The sequence below is a fragment of the Salvelinus alpinus genome, chromosome 14 (assembly GCF_045679555.1).
Source record: "Salvelinus alpinus chromosome 14, SLU_Salpinus.1, whole genome shotgun sequence".
In the NCBI taxonomy this organism is placed as follows: Eukaryota; Metazoa; Chordata; class Actinopteri; order Salmoniformes; family Salmonidae; genus Salvelinus; species Salvelinus alpinus.
The window spans coordinates 22,127,400-22,150,325 of NC_092099.1; the positions used below are offsets into that span (position 1 = coordinate 22,127,400).

At 38.9% G+C, this 22,926-nt stretch overlaps 1 protein-coding gene across 4 annotated transcripts in view; it reads left to right on the top strand.

Annotated features, from left to right (window-relative positions):
* The first annotated feature begins 266 nt into the window (after window positions 1-266).
* LOC139538596 (tissue factor pathway inhibitor-like) overlaps window positions 267-22,926 on the top strand; it is a 45,323-nt gene continuing 22,663 nt past the window's right edge. For 2 of the 4 annotated variants that reach the window (XM_071340798.1, XM_071340799.1), the window contains exon 1: window positions 268-451. In XM_071340798.1, coding sequence (XP_071196899.1) covers window positions 364-451 — 88 coding nt within the window. In that variant the 5' untranslated portion in view covers window positions 268-363. Of the gene's footprint in view, window positions 452-22,926 lie in introns of all 4 variants that reach the window. The other 2 variants (XM_071340800.1, XM_071340797.1) reach the window with 2 other exon arrangements.

The following is a 22,926-nucleotide window of genomic DNA, read 5'->3' on the forward strand; positions in this document are numbered from 1 at the left end:
GTCACAGTATGAACACAATTTATTCATGTAAATGTTTTCCTAGCTATTTATATTACCTGAAGTGTAGGATAACATTCATACACAAATTCAACACCGCACTATCATCAATACAGTAGGAGTGAATAACAACAGTGATGATAATAATACCCGAAATGTTGTCATATATTTTAATTTCGAAAATATGAATATGAACAGTTTTAAGAATTTGTGTTCAGCTCAATATCAAGGAGAATAAATATAGCCAATAGTATATTATCAACCGGAAGTGCATGGGTGAACTGCTACTACCATCAATCTCTTGAAGAAAAGTTCATTAGGTTTTCACACCACAACTTTACTGTAGTCTACTCGCTGAACGCTGATATGGCTGCAATGATTAGCTGGTTGATTTCATGCATTGTTTTAGTTCATTTCGCTTATTTCGGATCTTGTGATTCGGACTCCGAAATAGGTAAGATACGTATTTTTACTTATTGATGAATAATTTTCTCCATTGTGTGTACATGCAACGATCTACAGTTGTTTAGTTGTTTCAAGATATATGTTTTACAACATTTATCCCGAATAGACTTCATGTGTCAAGAAGCCCGTGCGTAATTTGGATTTCGCAAATTCAATATCACCTGATGGCGCGTGATATCCACACAATTGATAAACAGAAAACGGAGTTATGCTTCATTCCCGTTTTAGTTCAGTTATGTTGTTGCAAATAATGTACCTTCATCATTGTTAATAGTTAATCATAAGGGTTATTGTGTTTGTGCACAGATGTGCATGTCGTACAATCGCATAGGCGGCGCGTGAGTTTGGTGTTTGGGGTAGATAATTTTCACAATAAAAATGCACCTTTAATAAAGCGTTTCTTGTATCCCATTTGCAGACTTGTCTAAAATAGCATACTATTCCTAATCTGATGAGTACTGTAGATTAGATAGTTAATTATAATTTAGGCTAATAATATAACTCAATCACTTAAAAGCATGGCTGAGCGCGTAGACTTTGGGCCTAGGCTAGATACATGTATTCTTTCTATGCACGGCTAAAATGTTGCCTTTTATAAACACATTTCATGCAATTCTGCTACACTTTTAATACGAGAAAAATGACATTTTGGCCTACTCTGCTGACACTGACAAACAGATCAATAAAAACAGCGTTATCTGATCCATATAATTGGCCCACGAGAAGGGGAGACACAAATACAATATGATGTTCATCTAACCTGGAGGAGGAAATGATTCTCTGAAAACAAGCTGTCAAGTGGCACTGACCCAACAATGATAAAGAGTGAATATGTGCACTCACCAGGAATATGGCTGATGCTTTCTGCTGATGCCAATAACATAGGCTATATTGGTCACTCAATTAAGTTGAGCATTTTTATAACTAAAAGACAGATTAGTCTTTATTGTCTTGTCTTTACAGCATAAGCAATTTGCTTTCCAAACTACACTATAAAAATGTCCAGTAATTTCAGTAAATTACTGGCAGCACAGTAGACTGTAGGTTACTGTAACTGTACAATAACATACTGGCAGTGCAGAAGCCAGTAAATACATTTACAGCATATTAATGTAACACCTGACTACAGCAACAAACTGTATTTCCAGGTCTGATCATTTCGTTGCAGATTTGGATGAGGGCCTCTAGCGGGTCGTTTGTGGTGTTGGGTGGTTCTTGGCTGTTCACAGCTCTTGACATACCTACCACTGACTGCCTGGTGGCCCCCTGTATTGACTTGGAATGGGGGATGCTGAGAGTGGTGAAGGCGGTTCGGAGGGTCTGGACTAAGGCTGGCTGGTTTGCTGCTGTGCGATATCAGGAGCAGGGTTGAGGTCAGGGTTCACCGACCACCAGAACTAATTTACCCTTCCTGATTCATTAGACCTACACTATGATCAGACCTGGCTGCAGACAATTATCAGCTAGGTAGAAATCAGATTTTCAAAGTTGTGGACGCTACTGTATATTTATAATGATATAAAATACAGGATATGCAACGCATCTTCCACCAACAGGTTTCTGGTCAACAACCAATAAGCAAAGCTTACTGACAAATTACATCATGGTTTGCATTTTCAACACCGCAATCTGCACAGTTTGGTTGTTGGAATTATATTTTGAACGAACGTGCGCAGGTAGCCTACAGGAGAGTAAACTAATCAGCTTAAACAATTGTGAATGGTTGTGTTTATGCCACACATAAAAGGTAATACATTTAAAAAAGTGAAATTACAAATATTTAGGCTATTGAAGCGTTATGGGTTCTAGGTGCTCAAGAAATAGCCGCTCGGATTGGAGAGGAGGCAGAGCATGCGTTAATCTTTCCTGAATAACTGGGCCTGCTGGGAACATATTTGGTCCACAGGCGGCCGGTGACACCTTAATTGGGGAGGTTGGGCTAATAGTAATGGCTGGAACGGAGTCAATGGAATGGTATCGAACACATCAAATACAAATTTTCCATGTGTTTGATACCATTCATTTCACTCCATCCCAGCCATTATTATGCGCTGTCCTCCTCTCAGCAGCCTCCTGTGATGTGGCCACATTATTGGGACGACTTGGGAGAATAATGATCCGCAACAGACAGTGCATCTCAGTATCAGCAATTAAAATACAGCGAGACTGCCCTGCTACTATGTCTTTCTAAACCTTGTAAACTGTCAAGAGTAGACATACAACTGATCCAAATTTTAATTAAATATTCAAATCACAGGCCTTTGTTGCTGTTATTCTAATTACATTTCCACTGCCATGTTCACTGCAGTGTAGAGTAGAATTTTGCACTCATTTGAAAACAATAATGCAATTATTTTTTGCAATGTGGTGTTGGAGGCTAGTCTAGGTAGGATACTTGTATTGTCCCTAAACAACATCAATAGGAGTTTTTTGAGCTGCATGTCTCATGTCTTCACTGTTCTTTCATTCGCAAAGACGTACCATGGCCTCTCCGCTTATATTGAAAATTGGTGCAGCTTTGGAGGATTTTATATGTGGTATAATTGCTAGTTAGCATATTGCAGATCTGGAAAAACGATCCACCCACCACTATTTCCATTATGAATGGTGGCTAAAGGGCAGGATAGACAGTTAGACTGGTAGACTATATTGACTTGACTGGTATAGTTAGCATGCGGAAAAGCGTTGCGCATAAGCAGATAAGGAAATTTGTCTAGGATGGAAGAAATTATACAGTAAAACCTGCAAAATGGTGAATGTAAACCTGGGAAAAAACACACTGCTCTCCCTTGTGACCAATAAAAAAAAACACACAACCCTCCAACGCAAAAAAATACATACATAAAAGTTAGACAACCCTCAACTATTTTGGACCACCTGCCTCCAAAATGGGGGGGGGGGGGTCATTCAAAACTCTGCAGCTCAAGAGACATGTATTACAAAGTTGTACTTCATTGACGCATTTTTGTTGTTTGCATTGCGTATCACCAAATTTGTTTGAGATGATTTTACTGTAACACTGCATCCAAGTTTCTTGACATAGGCATTTCAAAGAGCTGTCAGTCAAGGCAAGTTCATGAATATAAGCTCCAACTCAGCCTGTCTTTTCAAACTTCCTGATAGTTAGCCATGAGAACAAAATAACTCACATTTTTAGAATTTCTATCCTCCAAAAATATGACGGGTGGTATTTTAGTCACTGAAAAGGCTATTTTACATGGGAATCAGAAAGACTAGTTCGGGACCTTCAATTTAACACTGTTCCAGTGTTTATACAAGTCCACATTTTCAATATTAATTTAACACTGTGTTGATTTAACACTGGAAAATGTGTTGTGTTCATTGAGCCCCTATAAGATTGGTCTTTAACAAGTTTGCCTGTTTGCATGCTTACCTTTTTATGGCACCTCACATTGTACAAGTTTGATAATATTTTTTTTAATGATTTACACAAACGCACACATACAACAATTATTTGGCCTGTATATCACAACCATAACCTTAGAATATACAATATGCTTGAACGCTAATAAGCAGTGTTTGCTTTCTGCACTCTGCAAAAAGGGTTTGCTTATCGAAGAATGTTGTCATTCGCTAATTGCATATCATTTGGGTGAATTAGAGGAAAAACAGTCATAGAGTAGCGTAGCCTTTTATAAATTCAACAGTAGTACCAACAGTGAAATGGATCCGCACTCTAAAAGGGGTAGTGCGATATTTTGGCAATTAAGCCTTTTATCTATTTACCCACAGGGGTGGCAGGTAGCCTAGTGGTTAGAGCGTTGGACTAGTAACGAAAAGGTTGCAAAATCGAATCCCTGAGCTGAAAAGGTACAAATCTGTCATTCTGCCCCTGAACAAGGTAGTTAACTCACTGTTCCTAGGCTGTCATTGAAAATAAGAATTTGTTCTTAACTGACTTGCCTAGTTAAATAGAGATAAAATAAAAACAGTCAGATGAACTCATTGAAACTACCTAACTTCTTTCATACTGGATGCAACGACATAAGAATGATATCCATGAGTTCATCTGACTCTGGGTAAATATACAAACTCTCGCACAATCCCTTTAAGGCGAAAAGCATAAACAATCTCACTCTCATTAATTTATGGGGAAATTTAATTAGCTGTTCACTCAGTGTTTGATGTGGTTCGTTATGCTCAAACCCCAGGCCATATGCAAAGGGGAATTGCATAGCAGTTTGACTTCAGTAACATCTACTGTAACTCTGTTGTATTGTTGTGAGTTTGTGAGGCTACTGTAGCTAGATCACATATTTTTACAGGAGATCTGTAAAAGAGCAACGTTTTTTGGTGTGGTCTACCAGTGAAAATGTGTTAGTATTTCAACACTTAGTCAGTGTTCGGCCCCAATTTTGTATTTCTATGGGACAGCATCCATTTCAATTGACCCTAAATCTCACCTGCAGGCAATTTAAGCTGCAGCATGCTTCTTGGGTTTGTTTTGTCAGTAAGCCATCTGGTAAACTTTTCAGACCTGCTTAACTACACTCTTAGAAATAAGGGTTCCAAAGGGCTCTTTTGCAGAGAGATAGGGTTCTACCAAGAACCATTTTGATCTGAAGAACCCTTTTTGGGAGACAAGGGTTCTTTGTAAGGTGAAGGGTTCTACTTAGAACCTTTAACATCCTAAACTTTTTTGGAAGAAAGGGATATTTGATGACACTTTGGAAGGCAAGAAGGATTCTACATAGGACCATATACAGTTGAAGTCGGACGTTTACATACACTTAGGTTGGAGTCATTAAAACTCATTTTTCAACCACTCCACATATCTGCATCCTTCGCATACACGCAATATGAACTGATCCAAACAGGGTTGTTATTGTCATGAATGTTTTACTAAAGCTGTTTTTAAAAATAGATTGGTGTTCGCAACGGCACATTGAAATATTAATGCAGTGGAACTTGGAGCTTGTCTGTTTGTGCATGTGGTTATATCATGAAATCTGTTGACTTGGCTCAGTACATTGAACATTGAGGTAATTTTCCTCCTTGTATACATGAGACTGTTTCAGTACCCTGCCCCATGATTTAAAAAAAAACTTACTGTTGCAATCGCATTCTTGCAAGTAGTAAAAAAGAAAAATCCCCTGCACATGTTCTCGCCATTTATAAGCATTCATAAAACCACTTCAAACTGGAATGAGATGGTTATTAACAGACAGTGTCATGGTCATGATGAGTATATTATATTGCGGTGGATTCATTTTGTGGTGAATAATTTCAGCAGTTTAAGTAATATGCTTTTGCAACCAGAATAATACAAATTGAGAAGACATCAGAATAGTAAACCTGTAGAGTGCAAGAAGGGTCTAGGTCTTATACATCAGCTCTGGTACTATACGGAAAGTGAAAACATTTTACAGTTAAATCAATTGCACAACAGATACCATACAGTGCATTCGGAAAGTATTCAGACCCCTTGACTTTTTCCACATTTTGTTACGTTACAACCTTATTCTAAAATTTATTAAATACATTTTTTCCCTCAATCTACACACAATACTCCATAATGACAAAGCAAAAACAGGTTAGATTTTTTTTGTGCAAATGTATATATAAAAATAATGATCAGACCCTTTGCTATGAGACTCAAAATTGAGCTCAGGTGCATCTTGTTTCCATTGATCATTATTGATCTTTCTACAACTTTTTTGGAGTCCACATGGTAAATTCAGTTGATTGGACATGATTTGGAAAGGCACACACCTGTCTATATAAGGTCCCACAGTTGACAGTGCATGTCAGAGCAAAAACCAAGCCATGAGGTTGAAGGAATTGTCCATAGAGCTCCGAGACAGGATTGTATCGAGGCACAGATCTGTGTAAGCGTACCAAAAAAATTCTGCAGCATTGAAGGTCCTCAAAAACACAGTGGGCTCCATCATTCTTAAATGGAAGAAGTTTGGAACCACCAAGACTCTTCCTAAAGCTAGCCGCCTGGCCAAACTAGGCAATTGGGGGAGAAGGGCCTTGGTCAGGGAGGTGACCAAGAACCCAATGGTCATTCTGAAAGACCTCCAGCGTTCCTCTGTGGATATGGGAGAACCTTCCAGAAGGACAACCATAGCACTCCACCAATCAGGCCTTTATGGTAGAGTAGCCAGACGGAAGTCACGCCTCAGTAAGGCACATGACAGCCCGCTTGGAGTGCTATGGTTCTCTGGTCTGATGAAACCAAGATTGAACTCGCGTCACGTCTGGAGGAAACCTGGGACCATCCTTAGGTGAAGCATGGTAGTGGCAGCATCATGCTGTGCGGATGTTTTTCAGCGGCAGGGACTGGGAGACTAGTCAGGATCAAGGGAAAGATGAATGGAGTAAAGTACAGATCCTTGAGGAAAACGTGCTCCAGAGCACTCAGGACCTCAGACTGGGGTCGACGGTTCACCTTCCAACAGGACAACAACCCAAGCACACAGCCAGGACAACACAGGAGTGGAATGTCCTTGAGTGGAGAGAAGAATGGGAGAAATTCCCCAAATAAAGGTGTGCCAGGCTTCCAGCATCATACCCAAGAAGACTCAAGGCTGTAATCGCTGCCAAAGGCGCTTCAACAAAGTACTGAGTAAAGGGTCTGAATATTTAAGTAAATGTGATATATATATATATATATATATATATTGGCAAACATCTCTAAAAAACAGTTTTTGCTCTGTCATTATGGGGTATTGTGTGTAGAATGAGGGGGGGGGGACAATATAATCCATGTTAGAATAAGGCTGTAACGGAACAAAATGTGGAAAAAATCAAGGTCTGAATACTTTCCGAATGCTCTGTAAATATGATTTTGCTTGATCTATATTGGTCAAGTGTCCCATCTATACTGAACAGGAATGTTCACCAGAGCTGTTCCCAGAGAATTGAATGTTCAATACTCTACCATAAGCTGCCTCCAACGATGTTTTAGAGAATTTGGCAGTACGTCCAACCGGCCTCACAATCGCAGACCACGTGTAACCACGCCAGCTCTCCACATCCGGCGTCTTTACCTGCAGGATCGTCTGAGGCCAGCCACTTGGATAGCTGATGAAACTAGAATATACTTAGCACGGTCAGCATTTGATTGTGAGATATCTCATGAGAGAATTTGTCAATAATAGCCACGGCGGTCTATATCCCCCCTCAAGCCGATACCACGACGGCCCTCAAAGAACTTCACTGGACTTTATGCATACTGGAAACCACATATCCTGAGGCTGCATTTAATGTAGCTGGTGATTTTTAACAAAGCAAATTTGAGGAAAAGGCTCCCGCAATTCTATCAATATATTGATTGTTGTACTCGTGCTGCTAAAAAAAAACTCTTGATCATTGTTATACTACCTTCCAGAATGCATATAAGGCCCTCCATTCGGCAAGTTGGACCATGATTCCATCTTGCTCCTCCCCTCCTATAGGCAGAAACTCAAACAGGAAGCACCCATGGTAAGGACTATCCAATGCTGGTCTAACTAATCAGAATCCACGGTTCAAGATTGTTTTGTTCACGCGGACTGGGATATTTTCAGAGTAGCTTCAGAAAATAATATCGACACACTCATTCACCGTATTGGTATATCAGGAAGTGCATAGGAGATGTTGTACCCACTATGACTATTTAAACCTACCCCAACCAGAAACCGTGGATAGATGGGAGCATTCGCACAAAACTGAAAGCGCGAACCACGGCATTTAACCAGGGCAAGAAGACTGGGAATATGGAAGAATACAAACAGTGTAGTTATTCCCTCCGCAAAGCAATCAAGCTGGCTAAACGTCAGTGTAGGGACAAAGTTGAGTCCCAGTTCAACAGCTCAGACACGAGATGTGTGTGGCAGGGTCTACAGACAATCACGGATAATAAAAGGAAAACCAACCACCTCGCGGACACCGTCTTGCTTCCGGACACTCAAGGACATTCAGAGACTTGTCCCGATGCTACTCCTGCGTTGTCTTGAGTGTGTTAGGGTCGTTGTCCTGTTGGAAGGCATACGTTCGGTCCAGTCTGAGGTCCTGAGTGCTCTGGAGCAGGTTTTCATCAAGGATCTATCTGTACTTTGTTCCGTTCATCTTTTCCTCGATCCTGACTAGTCTCCCAGTCCCTGCCATTGAAAAACATCCCCACAGCGTGATGCTGCCACCACCATGCTTCACCGTAGGGATGGTGCAAGGTTTCCTCCAGAAGTGACGCTTGGCATTTAGGCCAAGGAGTTCAATTTTGGTATCATCAGACCAGAGAATTTTGTTTCTCATGGTCAGAGTCTTTATGTGCCTTTTTGCACACTCCAACCGGGCTGTTATGTGCCTTTTTACTGAGGAGTGGCTTCCATCTGGCCACTTTACCATAAAGGCTTGATTGGTGGAGTGCTGCAGAGATGGTTGTCCTTCTGGAAGGTTCTTCCATCTCCACAGAATAACTCTGGAGCTCAGTGACCATAGTTTTTTTGTCATCTCCCTGACCAAGGGCCTTCTCCCCCAGCCAGTTCTAGGAAGATTCTTGGTGATTCCAAACTTCTTCCTTTTTAAGAATAATGGAGGCCACTGTGTTCTTGTTCAATGTTGCAGAAATGTTTTGATACCCTTCCCCAGATCTGTGCCTTGACACAATCCTGTCTCGGAGCACTACAGACAAGTCCTTTGACCTCATGGCTTGGTTTTTGCTCTGACATGTACTTTCAACTGTGGGATCTCATATAGACCGGTGTGTGCCTTTCCAAATCATGTCCAATCAATTGAATTTACTGCAGGTGGACTCAATCAAGTTGTAGAAACATCTCAAGGATGATCAATGGAAACAGGATGCACCTGAGCTCAGTTTCGAGTCTCATAGCCAAAGGTCTGAATACTTATGTAAATAAGGTTTCTTTTTTATTTTCAAAAATGTCTAAAAACCTGTTTTCGTTTTGTCATTATCAGTGGTGTAAAGTACTTAGGTAAAAATACTTTAAAGTACTACTTAAGTAGTTTTTTTGTATCTTGTACTTGACTTTACTATTTATATTTTTGACAACTTTTACTTGTACCTCAATACATTCCTGAATAAAATATTGTACTTTTTACTCCATACAACCCAAAGTACTCGTTACATTTTAAATGCTTAGCAGGACAAGGAAATTGTGAAATTCCTTCACTTATCAAGAGAACACATGGTCATCCCTATTTCCTCTGGTCTGGTGGACTCACTAATCACAAATGCATCTTTTGTAAATAATGTCTGAATGTTGGAGTGTGCCCCTGGCTATCCATACATTTTAAAAACAATAAAATGGTGCCGTCTGATTTGCACATTATAAGGAATTTAAAAGTATATTTTAGCAATTACATTTCATTTTGATACTTAAGTATATTTTAAACCAAATACTTTTATACTTTTACTCAAGTAGTACTTTACTGGATGACTTACACTTTTACTTGTAACTTTCTATTAAGGAACTGTATCTATGACTAACAGGTGCATATCTGTATTCCCAGTCATATGAAATCCATAGATTAGGGCCTAATTAATTCATTTAAATTTACTGATTTCCTTATGTGAACTGTAACTCAGTAAAGACTTTGAAATTGTTGCATGTTGCGTTCATATTTTTGTTATTTACTTTCACTTTCCGTCACTTCTATTCCCTCAGCCAGAGTAAACAAAAAGAGAAATATCCGGTGTAAAACATTGTCATACATATTCAGCTTTATCTTCATCAGAGCGACACAGATAGTCAGCAACACTTTTCTGTCGCTGCAGGAAAAGATATGTCTTCTCTTGGGAGTCAGTTCAGTTGCACATATAAAGTTCTGTTGTGTGTGGCTCTGCACTGCACAGGGATGAAGTGACAAACAGTGGAGTATGTGAGAAAATGGCTGTGCACTTTTGCTTGACACAGCGTTAAAATGACAAATGTACAGTACTTGGCTGGAGCATCAGCCACAGGTTAATCCCTATGTCCTGTCCACTGTCACTTGGAGAAATTGGTGTGATTCAAATTACAACGCTATATCTGGAGTAAGGCTGGGTATTTTACTATATAGCGGTAGTGATGCACGGACCGGTTTGGGTTTTTTCTTTACCTTCTATACCAGTATTTTGAATGTTTGGTTTGTTAAAATGTGATATGCCGTGTGTAACGTCCATTTTTATAGTTTACTTTTCTACTTGAGTCCTCCCTCTTCGCGCGCTCTCTCTCTCTCTCTCTCTCTCTCCATGCCGCTTTCTTCACAGACCTTGCCCCACAGACCTTGCCCCGCCCCTTATCACTCAGAGCGCATTTGTTGTTGCTTGACCACGAGACCATGTTCCGTCTGCATGGTTATTGCATCACATGCAACAATGTTGATGACAACGATGTTTCTACTTTGCTATAAATGTTATACTATTATTATACTATTTATGTTTCTTACATCTGCAAACAGGTAGATTGTTTTTTCTTAGCAAGTTTATATAAATCGTGTTAGCCATTAATGCTAATTGCTAGTTAAATAGCTAGCTAGGTAGATAATAAATCTACAGAGCAATCATAGCTAGCTAATAAAGCCTGATACCAGTGCTGTTGTAGGCCTAAATCATTGTTGTTTGGGCAACAGTATCTTCTAAGTCAAAGAAGAATTGGCGAAGCATGAATATGTTGGCTACACAGGCTGCATTCCAAACACAAAAGACACCACTCTCCCAGAAGCCCTCAAATTAAGTGGACACTTCTGATGACGTATCATGTCATATGATGAGTTGACACTTGCAGGGCAAGGGAAGAATTAATACATTTTAAATGGCCCGCCCTTGTCCGGAAATTTGTCAGTTGTTCATCCCACGGTTGTGTTTTCAGTCATCATGGAACCACCGGTAGCTGTTGCACGCTTTATATAAGCTACAGTCAATAATGATTTCATTTCATATATTGGCTAGAAGACAACGCATCCACAGATGTCGAATGCTAGCCATCTGACGATATCAGGTAAATCGAAAATTACAATGTATAAGTGCAATGTCATGGAAAGTTGTATGCGCTAGCTAATGTTTCCTAAAGCTAAACAAACAAAAACATCCTTACTTAAACTATATGTGTTAGTACCGTCATGTGCATTCGTAGCAACTTTTTAAAATTATTAGTTTTTACTTACACTTGTATGTTCTTAGTGGATGTACAATCATTGCGAATTGAATTATGGGGTGTTTCAGGCCCTGGAGTGAACAGAATTGTACGCTTACAAACGAGGGCTTACATTGCCAACTTCCCTTACTTGGCTAATTGTTTGGACCGATGGCAAAGATGGCCACGGGGATTCCCCCACGGGCATAAGACTAGGGTAAGTTCAGGTGGTGCCAAGATGGCGGCTTGAACAGATGCTTTTTTACCGAGCTCCGTACCAAACTTCAGAAAGATTGTGAAAAAAACCAAGTTTACAGTCATTACTATTTTTATTTGTTCAAGATATAAGACCTTTCCTGTTACTGGAATAATAATTGGATAATTTATTTTGGCATGTCCATGCAAAGTCGTGACAAAAAAAGAAAGGAAGAAGTTAGCTGTTCTATTGCTAATCAACAAGAGAGAAATGTGCGTATAGACAACTGCCATAACTACGCTTGCCCTATGGATAATATCATGCTTTCGAATGCTGTTGAAGATGACGAATTCCCCTCTTTACCGGTTACTCCGTGCAAACCTCCACCCTCCAAAAAACCCAACATGAACTCTGACATCGTGGCTACTCTCTCCTTACTCATCAACTCCAGGTCTGACGCCATTGAGAAAATGGTTGGCGCGAACACCATGGTTATCGAAGGCTTGAAAAAGACTGTGGAGTTTGCATGTGGTGAAATCAAGGATGTGAAAACGAGAGTGGCAAAAGTTTTAAAAAGTGTGGAAAAGAATAACAATGTTTACCATAGACGTCTCACTGATCTGGAACAATACACAAGAAGATGGAAAATGAGACTCTACGGCTTGCCAGAGGTGGAGAATGAAGATGTGCGAAGAGAGGCTACCAATAATATCTGCCAATAAGTTATACCTGCAGAGAAGAACAAAGTTGGTAATACCATCGACGTTGTGCATCGCCTTGGCAAGAAGCAACAGCAAAACGATTCAATACCAAGGGGTATCATCACCCTCTTCACTGCCAGATTCTACAGGGATGCTGTCTGGAAAGCTGCTAGGAAGAACGCCTTCCTTCAGAGCCATGGTATGCGTTTCGCCGAGCATCTCAGCCCGGAGGACATAGAACGAAGGAACAAGTTGTGGCCAACGATCAAGATAGCACGAAATGAGGGAAAGACTGCTTACTTCGTCGGAAGACGAGGCTTCATCAACGGTTCAGGATTCCATATTCCTCCCTAAAATCTCACCAGAAGGAACTGGTTTCAGCCATGGTATTCTCATTTTCCTTATGTTGTTTACCTAACAAGCATCAGGTGACTATTTTTCAGGAATACTCAAGTACTTCAATTTATTAGTTTGTTCTTGTATGACCAGAAGACCTATTTTGTTTACAAACTTACGAAGAAGATTGAAAGCTGCATTTATTTTTTATGTATACAGTAACTAAGATACTGTTTTAAAGGGCATACAGGTCTGCTCTGAATTTACACGGTTATTGTTCCATTTAGTTATTAATACTTATTTCCCAAAAAAGATCTTAGGAACGTGTATATGTAAAACATTTTTTATTCAATTATTTTATGATCAGTTTTCATATGCACTTAAAATAGTAGGTACCCTTTTATTTAAATTATTATTTTGTATTTTATTTCTCAGAATAGTTCCTGATTGCACTAAAGAAGGTTTTTAGTCTCTCTTACTACAAGAACCCTTGGTTTGGTCTTGAACATAATTTTCAGTTGAGTTGAATTTCAAAGCAGGATAAAGTCTAGCTCAAAGTTTATGGAATAAGATATTTTCACTTTAAATTGACTTAAATGGTGCAGATCTCGGTTCCTTATCGTTTACGTTCACTGCTCCTACGTCTTTGACTCATCCTACTACAGTTTATACTTGTATATAATCTTTGTTGTTTTGTCTTTGTCTTTAGTTTCTCTTAATGCTAGGGGGTTACGAAACAATGTGAAGCGCAAGGCCTTATTTTTATTTGCTAAACAATTTCGAACAGATTTTTGCTTTCTTCAAGAGTCTCACTCAATTTCGGCTGATGCCAACTTTTGGAGGTCACAGTGGGGCAATGATATTTGTCTTTCCCATGGATCTGAACGGTCCGCTGGTGTCACTACAATGAAAAATACCTTTGGTGGTAATATTCTACACTCGGAATGTGACCCCTTTGGTCACTTTATTTGTCTTGTGATCAGTTACAATGACATTACGCTCATTACTGTAAACTTCTACGGGTACAACACCAAACATGAGAATGATGAATTGCTTGAATCTATAGAGAAACATATACTTCATTGGTTATCTAAATTTCCCAATTCGTTATTATTGATAGGAGGGGACTTTAACATAGATAACTATAGATAATTATAGATAATTCAACTGATAGATGGCCCCCAGGTAGACCAACCAATCAGAATTTGGGTTTAATACTTTTTATGGAAAAGTTTGATCTTACTGATATATGGAGGGAGAGGTTTCTGCCTGACAGATCATTCACTTGGAGTAACAAAACAGGTTCCAGACAATCCAGAATAGATTTTTGGCTTATATCCAAATGTATTGATAGTGAGTGTGTTACTACAAATATCTATACTACTCCCCTCACAGACCATAGGGCCATTTACATTGATATTGTCACAACTTCCACCGAAGTTGTTCCCTCTCCTTGTTCGGGCGTGTTCGGCGGTCGACGTCACCGGCTTTCTAGCCGCCACCGATTCATGTTTCATTTTTCCTTTTGTTTTGTCTGTTTACACACCTGGTTCCCATCTCATAATTATGTTCCTTATTTAACCCTCTGGTTTCCCTTTCTGTTTTGTGCGTGATTGTCTTTCGTGTATTCCGGTGTGTTGTATTTTGAGTCCTGTTTTGTCCTTGTTTGGAACAGGATTTTGTTACGTTTTGGATTGAGTAAATCAGTGATTGTTACTCTTACCTGTGTCCTGCGCCTGACTCCTTTGCTATCTTTTAGATAGACTCTGACAGATATCAAAATATTTACCCCTGATACTAACCTTGGCAGAGCATCCTACTGGAAGCTAAATAGCTCATTATTAAATAATGATATAGTTAAATTTGAGGTTAAAGATCTGCTCTCACACTTTTGGGAAAGGGCTTGTGAAGAAAAATCTTATTGCAAGAACTGGGAGCTCTTTAAATTTGAGGTGTCCAAATACCTTAGAAAATATGGTAGTAATCTTGCTAAGACCAGAAGAGCTGAGGAGGAAAAGGTGATCATTAAGATAACTTCTCTTTCTCAGAGGTCCCCAGCCGGCCTCTCGGGGGAGGAGAAGATGGAACTAATTGAGTTACAAAATAAACTGGATAATATATATAGATTAAAAGCAGAAGGAGCCTTTATTAGATTAGGAAAATATGGATTGAGGGAGAACAGAATTCATCCTATTTCTTTAGACTTGAGAAATTTCACTCTAAAAATAACACTATCCATAAATTAAACATTGATGGTGTTATTACAGATGACCAAAAATGAATCGCTAAATACTGTAGCAATTTTTACAGAAAATTGTATAGCTCTACGTACTGTCAGGAATCCACAGATATGTTTTTTAACTCACTGAATAATGTTCACTCTATCAGTGATATAGAATCTAAACAGTGTGATGAACCCATCAAAGTTGAAGAGATTATAGGGTCTATCAAACATCTAAAGAACAATAAATCACCAGGTGTTGATGGAATTACATCAGAATTTTACAAATTATTTTCTGAATAAATAGCTCCCATCCTATTTGAAGTCTTTTTAGAGAGTATTAAAAACAATGTTCTCCCTCCTACAATGAGTCAGGGGTTAATAACACTGATACCAAAGCCTAAAAAAATAAGTGCTGCTCATCGATAACTAGCGTCCAATTTGTCTTCTTAATAATGACTATAAGATATTAGCCTTACTACTTGCAAAAATAATTAAAGAAGTCCTGGATGCAATCATTGATGAAACACAGTCTGGCTTCATGAGGAAAATACATATTTCTAACAATGTCAGACTAGTATTAGACATACTTGACTACTCAGACCTAATAACTGAGGATAGCTTCATATTATTTTTAGATTTTTATAAAGCATTTGACACAGTAGAGCATCAGTTTCTCTTCCACTCCCTTGAGAGACTTGGCTTTGGGTTTTTTTTCTGTAAGGCTATTAAGACTCTCTATGCAAATGGTAACAGCTCTATCAAATTGAAATATGGCACCTCACCTAGATTTGAGTTAAAGAGAGGAATTAGGCAAGGTTGTCCTATCTCCCCGTATCTGTTTTTATTAATCACCTAACTTCTTCAAATTCTTTTAAAAATAGTCCTGTACAAGGTATTTCCATAGCTGGTAAAGAAACTATTATAAGCCAGCTGGCTGATACTACACTTTTTCTGAAAGACGCTAACCAAATTCCCATATCGAGCAATGTGATACAATCCTTTTCCAAAGCGTCTGGTCTATACCTTAACATTAGTAAATGTGAACTCATAGCTGTCAAAGATTGTGTGACACCTTCATATTATGGTATTCCAGTAAAAGAAGAACTTACATATTTAGGCATACCATTACAAAGGATCAGAAGTCTAGAGGCTTACTAAATTTTAACACTCTTATTAAAAATACCCAGAAGAAGCTAAATCAATGGCTACAGAGGGACTTATCTTTAAAAGGTAGAGTCCTAATAACCAAGGCTGAAGGTATCTCTAGACTAACATATGGCGCTCTATCTTTATATCTTGACAGTAAAATAAGCAAGGAGATGGACCAGATGCTTTTCAACTTTCTTTGGAGAAACCGTACCCATTACATTAGGAAAACTGTTGTAATGAACACTTATGAGAATGGTGGACTGAATTTTCTGGACTTTACTACTTTAAATAATACTTTTAAGATCAATTTGATAAAACAATTCCTAAGAAGACCCACTTCTATCTGGAATTTTATTCCTCATCATGTCTTTTCTACTTTTGGTGGCCTTAACTTCATGTTGTTGTGCAATTATAATATTGACAAAATTCCAGTGAAACTTTCTGCTTTTCATCGGCAGGTTTTCTTGTCATGGTCCTTAATTTATAAACACAATTTTTCTCCACACAGATATTATATATGGAATAATCGGGATATATTGTATAAAAATAATTCTTTGTTTTTAGAATATTGGTTCCGAAATAATATCCTATTGGTGAGCCAACTGGTAAATGCAGAGGTTTTTTTACTCAGTTATAAGGAATTCTTATCACTTTACAAGGTCCCTGTAACACCTAAAGATTTTGCAATTGTTTTAGACGCCATTCCCTCAAGTGTTGCTCTGTTATTCAGGAACGTGTCAAGACCTGACCCTCAGAGCCTACCTTCTATTCACCCTGTTGACTCATCAGTAGGAAAGATTTGTTTCTCTTCTGGTCCATTCAACAACAGAGCGATACGAACCTTGTTTCAGCAGGATGTTGTATCTATACCTTATGTCATGCCTTATTGGAATGGATTTATTGATAATATCTGTTGGGAAAAAGTTTGGATGTTTCCACACACATACCTACTTGTTAACAAAATTAAGGAAGTTTCCTTTAAAATTATTCATAAATATTATCCTGCCAACCACTATATGAAGAAGTTTAAGGAAAACATCAACTCAAATTGCTCCTTTTGTAATGACCACCCAGAAACAGTGTTGCATCTTTTTTGGCATTGTATTCATGTAAGAAAACTGTGGCAAGACATCATTCGATTTATAATTGAACACATTTATGAAGATTTTACACTATTGTGGAGAGATGTACTGTTTGGATTCTTTACATACGATAAAATAAGCTGAAACATTTTTATGTAATTAATTTCATTATTCTTTTGGCCAAATTTCATATACACAAATGTAAATTTACTAACAAAAAAACACATTTTCTTACCCTACAAAAATAAATTGAACTGTATTTTAAGACAGTTAAATAGTCTACTAACAAAAAAGTTGTTAGAATTGTAAGTGTATGTATGTCCCTTAAGGTCCTTGTGTAATTGTAATGTGATATTGTACCCCCTAACTCGATTGTGCATTTATATATAATCTATATATACTTGTGTTCCCTTATGTACTTTCTGTATTGATTTGTTGTTAATAAAAAATTAAATTAAAAAACTAGGGTAAGTTGTTTGAAACGCAGCCATGAGGAAACATTTAATGTAGTCAAAGATTATAGGGTCCCCTAGGAAACACTGACCATTACTTTGGTTCCTACCCTGCCACAATAACTCCTCCCTGGCATTTTAATTCGTTGTCATGTCAAACAACACTGTATTCAAAGACTATTATTTTTTATTCTAACTGTAGAATTAGAATAACAATTATATTTCCGTGATTCCAACATTTCACCCAAGTGTTTTGATCTAAATCGCAAGTCAAATCGCAATTGCAACAATTGTTTAAAAATAAGGCCTTGGTTTTTTTTGCAGCCCGACGTGGCAGTGTGGAAATGATCTCAAATGAGTGCAGGAAATGCACATTGATGGAAATGCAGAAAATTATTTTATGGTTGAAGTTTAATTGAACAGTATAAAACAATCAGACTGGAGAAAGACCTATTGGAATCACGTAGAGTGTATGTGTAGCCACCCTAGGGTCACGCACTATCATAAAGCAAATTTAAAACATAAAATACTGTCAAAACTTTGAAAAATACCGTAATATGGTATTTTGGCCATATCGCCCAGCCCTAATCTGGAGAAGCAATGCCTACTCCTGGCCCATTCCTTCCATCAGCTTTTTACTAACTAGCTATCAGACTATCCCTCACCCTCAATACAAAGTTGGTCAAGAAAAAAAAAAGTTGTATCTCATAAGGGCTTCCAATACTTTCCAGTATGTGATTAATAGCTTATAAAATCCAATGCTGTCTTTCAAAATCATTAAGACATGGGTTTGTGTGTATTTTAGGAGTTAAACATTAATATCAACAGAATGCACCTTGGGAAAACTGAACAAAGGGCCAAATTGCACTTTCTATAGCAGTTGCCAGGAGTAACAGACTGTATGGTGTTACTTAGAGCTTTGTGTTCAGCCATCTAATGCCCCCCATGTGTCATTCCTCTTCCTATGAGTCAGTTCAGGCTGGTGCATGTCTGAGTTGATACTGATATATTAGTACTTGTACAGCAACTTTTTGAGTGTATGTAGTCTATTTGAGTCTGTTAGAGCTGATCAGGATTTCACTGAGCATCTGTTAGTGGATAGGATTATGTTCTTCCTGGCTGACTTACAAATGATTGCTGAAGTCGAATTATTTATAGGGATGTGTGTCAGGAATCCATGGTATTTACATGATACTGGCTCCACGAGAGATGTGGCTTGAGTTACTGGAAGACTTGGAAATAAAATGAAAAGCCTGATGAAAAGAGCAATGACCAAGTTGCTTTTAAGACGTGTATGTTTTCCTAGATCTACCTGATCTTCCACTGCACATTAGTGACCAGTTTACATACTGCCCTCAAGCCTTTTCCAATACACATACACTTTTTAAAAATAAATAATTGTGACATTCATGAAAATTACTTGCCTAATTAGGCCTATAGATTTTTGCTAACATCTTCACATTTTTCTGTAGTTAAAATGTCACTCTGTATAGAATAACAAGCCACACTGTGAGAAGTTAACTCTCATGAAAACAGCAGATCCAGGTCAAGTGTTCTTCTGATGCAGGGATAGAGAGAGATCTGTTCAGACACATGCCTTTTAGGTATCTATGATACAATCAGCCTGGCATTCTGCTAAGTGTATAGCCTACAATACGTTTGAGATAAAAGATCTGAACTCTCACGTAACGTGGTAGGGAAAGTCATAACAAGATGTTGCACAATGATATACTAAGTGCTCATGCAGAACAACTGATATCAGAGTGTACAAAAGGTGTGGAAAAGAGGCCTGGTTGAACTAAGTCGGAACTTGCCTTTCACAAGAGATCTGAACAGAGTGAGCAATACGGGCTATTAGTTGTCCTCTATGTTAAGTGCTTTTAATTTGTTTCCTTATAATGGGGTGGGAGTGGTAGAGGTCCAATGATGTACTCTGTGTTAGGGCAAGGGTAAGGAATTGTTAAAGGCCCAATGCAGCTGTTTGATCTCATAATGAAATAATTTCGGGGTAACAATTAAGTACCTTACTCTGAAGGAACAAAAATAGCTTCATAGCAAATAGCAATTTCTCAATCAATAATTTTTGTTGGACTGTCTGGGAGTTGTCTGAGTGCGGAGGAGAACTGCAAATTAGCTCTTTTTGGCAGAGAGGTTTTGAACTAAAATATAACGCTTGGTGATGTCACCAGGCAGGCCAAAACTCCATCCTACCAAAACAGGCTGAAATTTCAGGCGGTCTTTTCAAACAGCTCTTACACTAAAAGGGCATTATCGTAACTTACTTTGGCCAAGAAGCACGAGCAATGGAAATTAGACCGGTGGAAATCTGTTCTTTGGTCTGGTTCCAACCGCTGTGTCTTTGTGAGACGCAGAATAGGTGAATGGATGATCTCTGCAAGTTTGGTTCCCACCGTGAAGCATGGAGGATGTGTGATGGTGTGGGGTCCTTTGCTGGTGACACTGTCAGGGATTTATTTACAATTCAAGGCACACTTAACCAGCATGGCTACCACAGCATTCTCCAGTGATACGCCATCCCATCTGGTTTGCACCTAGTGGGACTATCATTTGTTTTTTCAACAGGACAATGACCCAACACACCTCCAGGCTGTGTAAGGGCTATTTTACCAAGAAGGAGAGTGATGGAGTGCTGCATCAGATGACCTGGCCTCCACAATCACCCAACCTCAACCCATTTGAGATGGTTTGAGATGAGTTGGACTGGAGAGTGAAGGAAAACCAGCCAGCAAGTGCTCAGCATATGTGGGAACTCCTTCAAGACTGTTGGAAAAGCATTCCAGGTGAAGCTGATTGAGAGAATGCCAAGAGTGTGCAAAGCGTCATCAAGGCAAAGGGTGGCTACTTTGAAGAATCTAATATATTAAACATTTTCTGATTAGTTTAACACTTTTTTTTTTGGTTGCTTCATGATTCCATATGTGTTATTTCATAATTGTATTTTCTTGACTATTATTCTACAATGTAGAAAATAGTAAAAATAAAGAAAAACCCTTGAATAGGTAGGTGTGTCCAAACTTTTAAATATATATAACACATAGAAAAATAAGGTTTTTGACTGCACTGGGCCTTTAAAGGATGTGCATTAAGAGGAGCTCTTTGAGATCAACATTTATGTTAGTGACTTGGCATAGTCAACCTTTACTTTCAGTCTGTTTCATAGGTCGTATAACTTATCCTGCTTTTATGCATTTTTCTTCATCCCTCTCTCACTTTAGTAACAATGGAAGGCCTGGCCACTTGATAGTGGCTCTGATTTTAAAGATTCTCTCCTGATGCCAGAACACATTTGGAACCTACACCTTTAGCCCTTCTGGTCACACTTTACTGCTCTTTTGTGTCCCTCATTGCATTTGTCTCTCCACCATCGCCCCAGTAGTCCAAATGTGTTGATGAAGGAAACCATAGTCACAGAGAAGAAATTGACATCTATTGCTAAATTGTCTAGTTATTGGAGAAAAGTCTAATCGGGAAAACATATTGTAGGTCATGAGGGCTTTCTGTTTCTTCAAAACAGAAAAGGAATCTGAATCTACCCTGAAAAAATACACTTTTCACCTGCTTAAGCATATATTTCAATATTTAGCAACTGAAAGGGATGAGTAGTGGGTGAGGAATGTGCAGGGAAAGGGCATGCTATATTGTCATATTGGATTCTGCTAATCACCTCTGTGGGGACCTCAGTAACAGTAATTAGACTGACATTGTGATGGAGCGCAGAGGTACTCTTAAAAGTGTGTGTGTATGTGTGTGTGTTTGCCATATTTTTAATATGGGAGCACCAAGCAAGAAAAGGATGGAAGTACTTTAAATAACAATGACAATTCCATTTTGGTGTTCTGAAGCTGGGCAAATTGTACTGATTGTGGAATTCCATTCAGTTTCACAGTTTGTATGTGTTATTATAGGAAAACAAGTATGTGCTCTAATCTTGGCGTTGTGTAGTGTTAATCCCTCTAAGGAATAGTATTGAATGCAGCTCTAAATTCCAAAGCAGTTCAGTTCAATGCTGCCAAGATACTTTTAGTCATGTAGTGTATGTGGACACCTGCTCGTCGAACATCTCATTCCAAAATAAAAGGCATTACAGTTACGTAGGCACTATCTTTGAAACTATAGGCTATTTTGCAAAACTCAACACACTAACCACAAATACTTACACCAAACCAGCAAAACATTATACATCTCGTGCAAAAGCAAACAATTCTTGCAAACAACAAAACTCTTCACTCTTTAAAAAAAAAATGTGTTTTTGCATCAATACAGTACACACAAACCATCATTTGAATAAGTACACGAAGCACCAACTACGCACTGATAGTATAAATAACAATACTTGTGTCTTTTTCTTTGTGCAGTGCATAGCAGTTTGCAATAAAGTTTTGTCATACATGTAGTAAACACACATACGCACAGGTATCCAAATGTGTAAAGTATGGATGTGGATTCCGAACATAACACATTATCAATAGTAATAAGGGGAAAAAGTTATATATACACTGCTCAAAAAAATAAAGGGAACACTTAAACAACACAATGTAACTCCAAGTCAATCACACTTCTGTGAAATCAAACTGTCCACTTAGGAAGCAACACTGATTGACAATAAATTTCACATGCTGTTGTGCAAATGGAATAGACAAAAGGTGGAAATTATAGGCAATTAGCAAGACACCCCCAATAAAGGAGTGGTTCTGCAGGTGGTGAGCACAGACCACTTCTCAGTTCCTATGCTTCCTGGCTGATGTTTTGGTCACTTTTGAATGCTGGCGGTGCTTTCACTCTAGTGGTAGCATGAGACGGAGTCTACAACCCACACAAGTGGCTCAGGTAGTGCAGCTCATCCAGGATGGCACATCAATGCGAGCTGTGGCAAGAAGGTTTGCTGTGTCTGTCAGCGTAGTGTCCAGAGCATGGAGGCGCTACCAGGAGACAGGCCAGTACATCAGGAGACGTGGAGGAGGCCGTAGGAGGGCAACAACCCAGCAGCAGGACCGCTACCTCCGCCTTTGTGCAAGGAGGAGCAGGTGGAGCACTGCCAGAGCCCTGCAAAATGACCTCCAGCAGGCCACAAATGTGCATGTGTCTGCTCAAACGGTCAGAAACAGACTCCATGAGGGTGGTATGAGGGCCCGACGTCCACAGGTGGGGGTTGTGCTTACAGCCCAACACCGTGCAGGACGTTTGGCATTTGCCAGAGAACACCAAGATTGGCAAATTCGCCA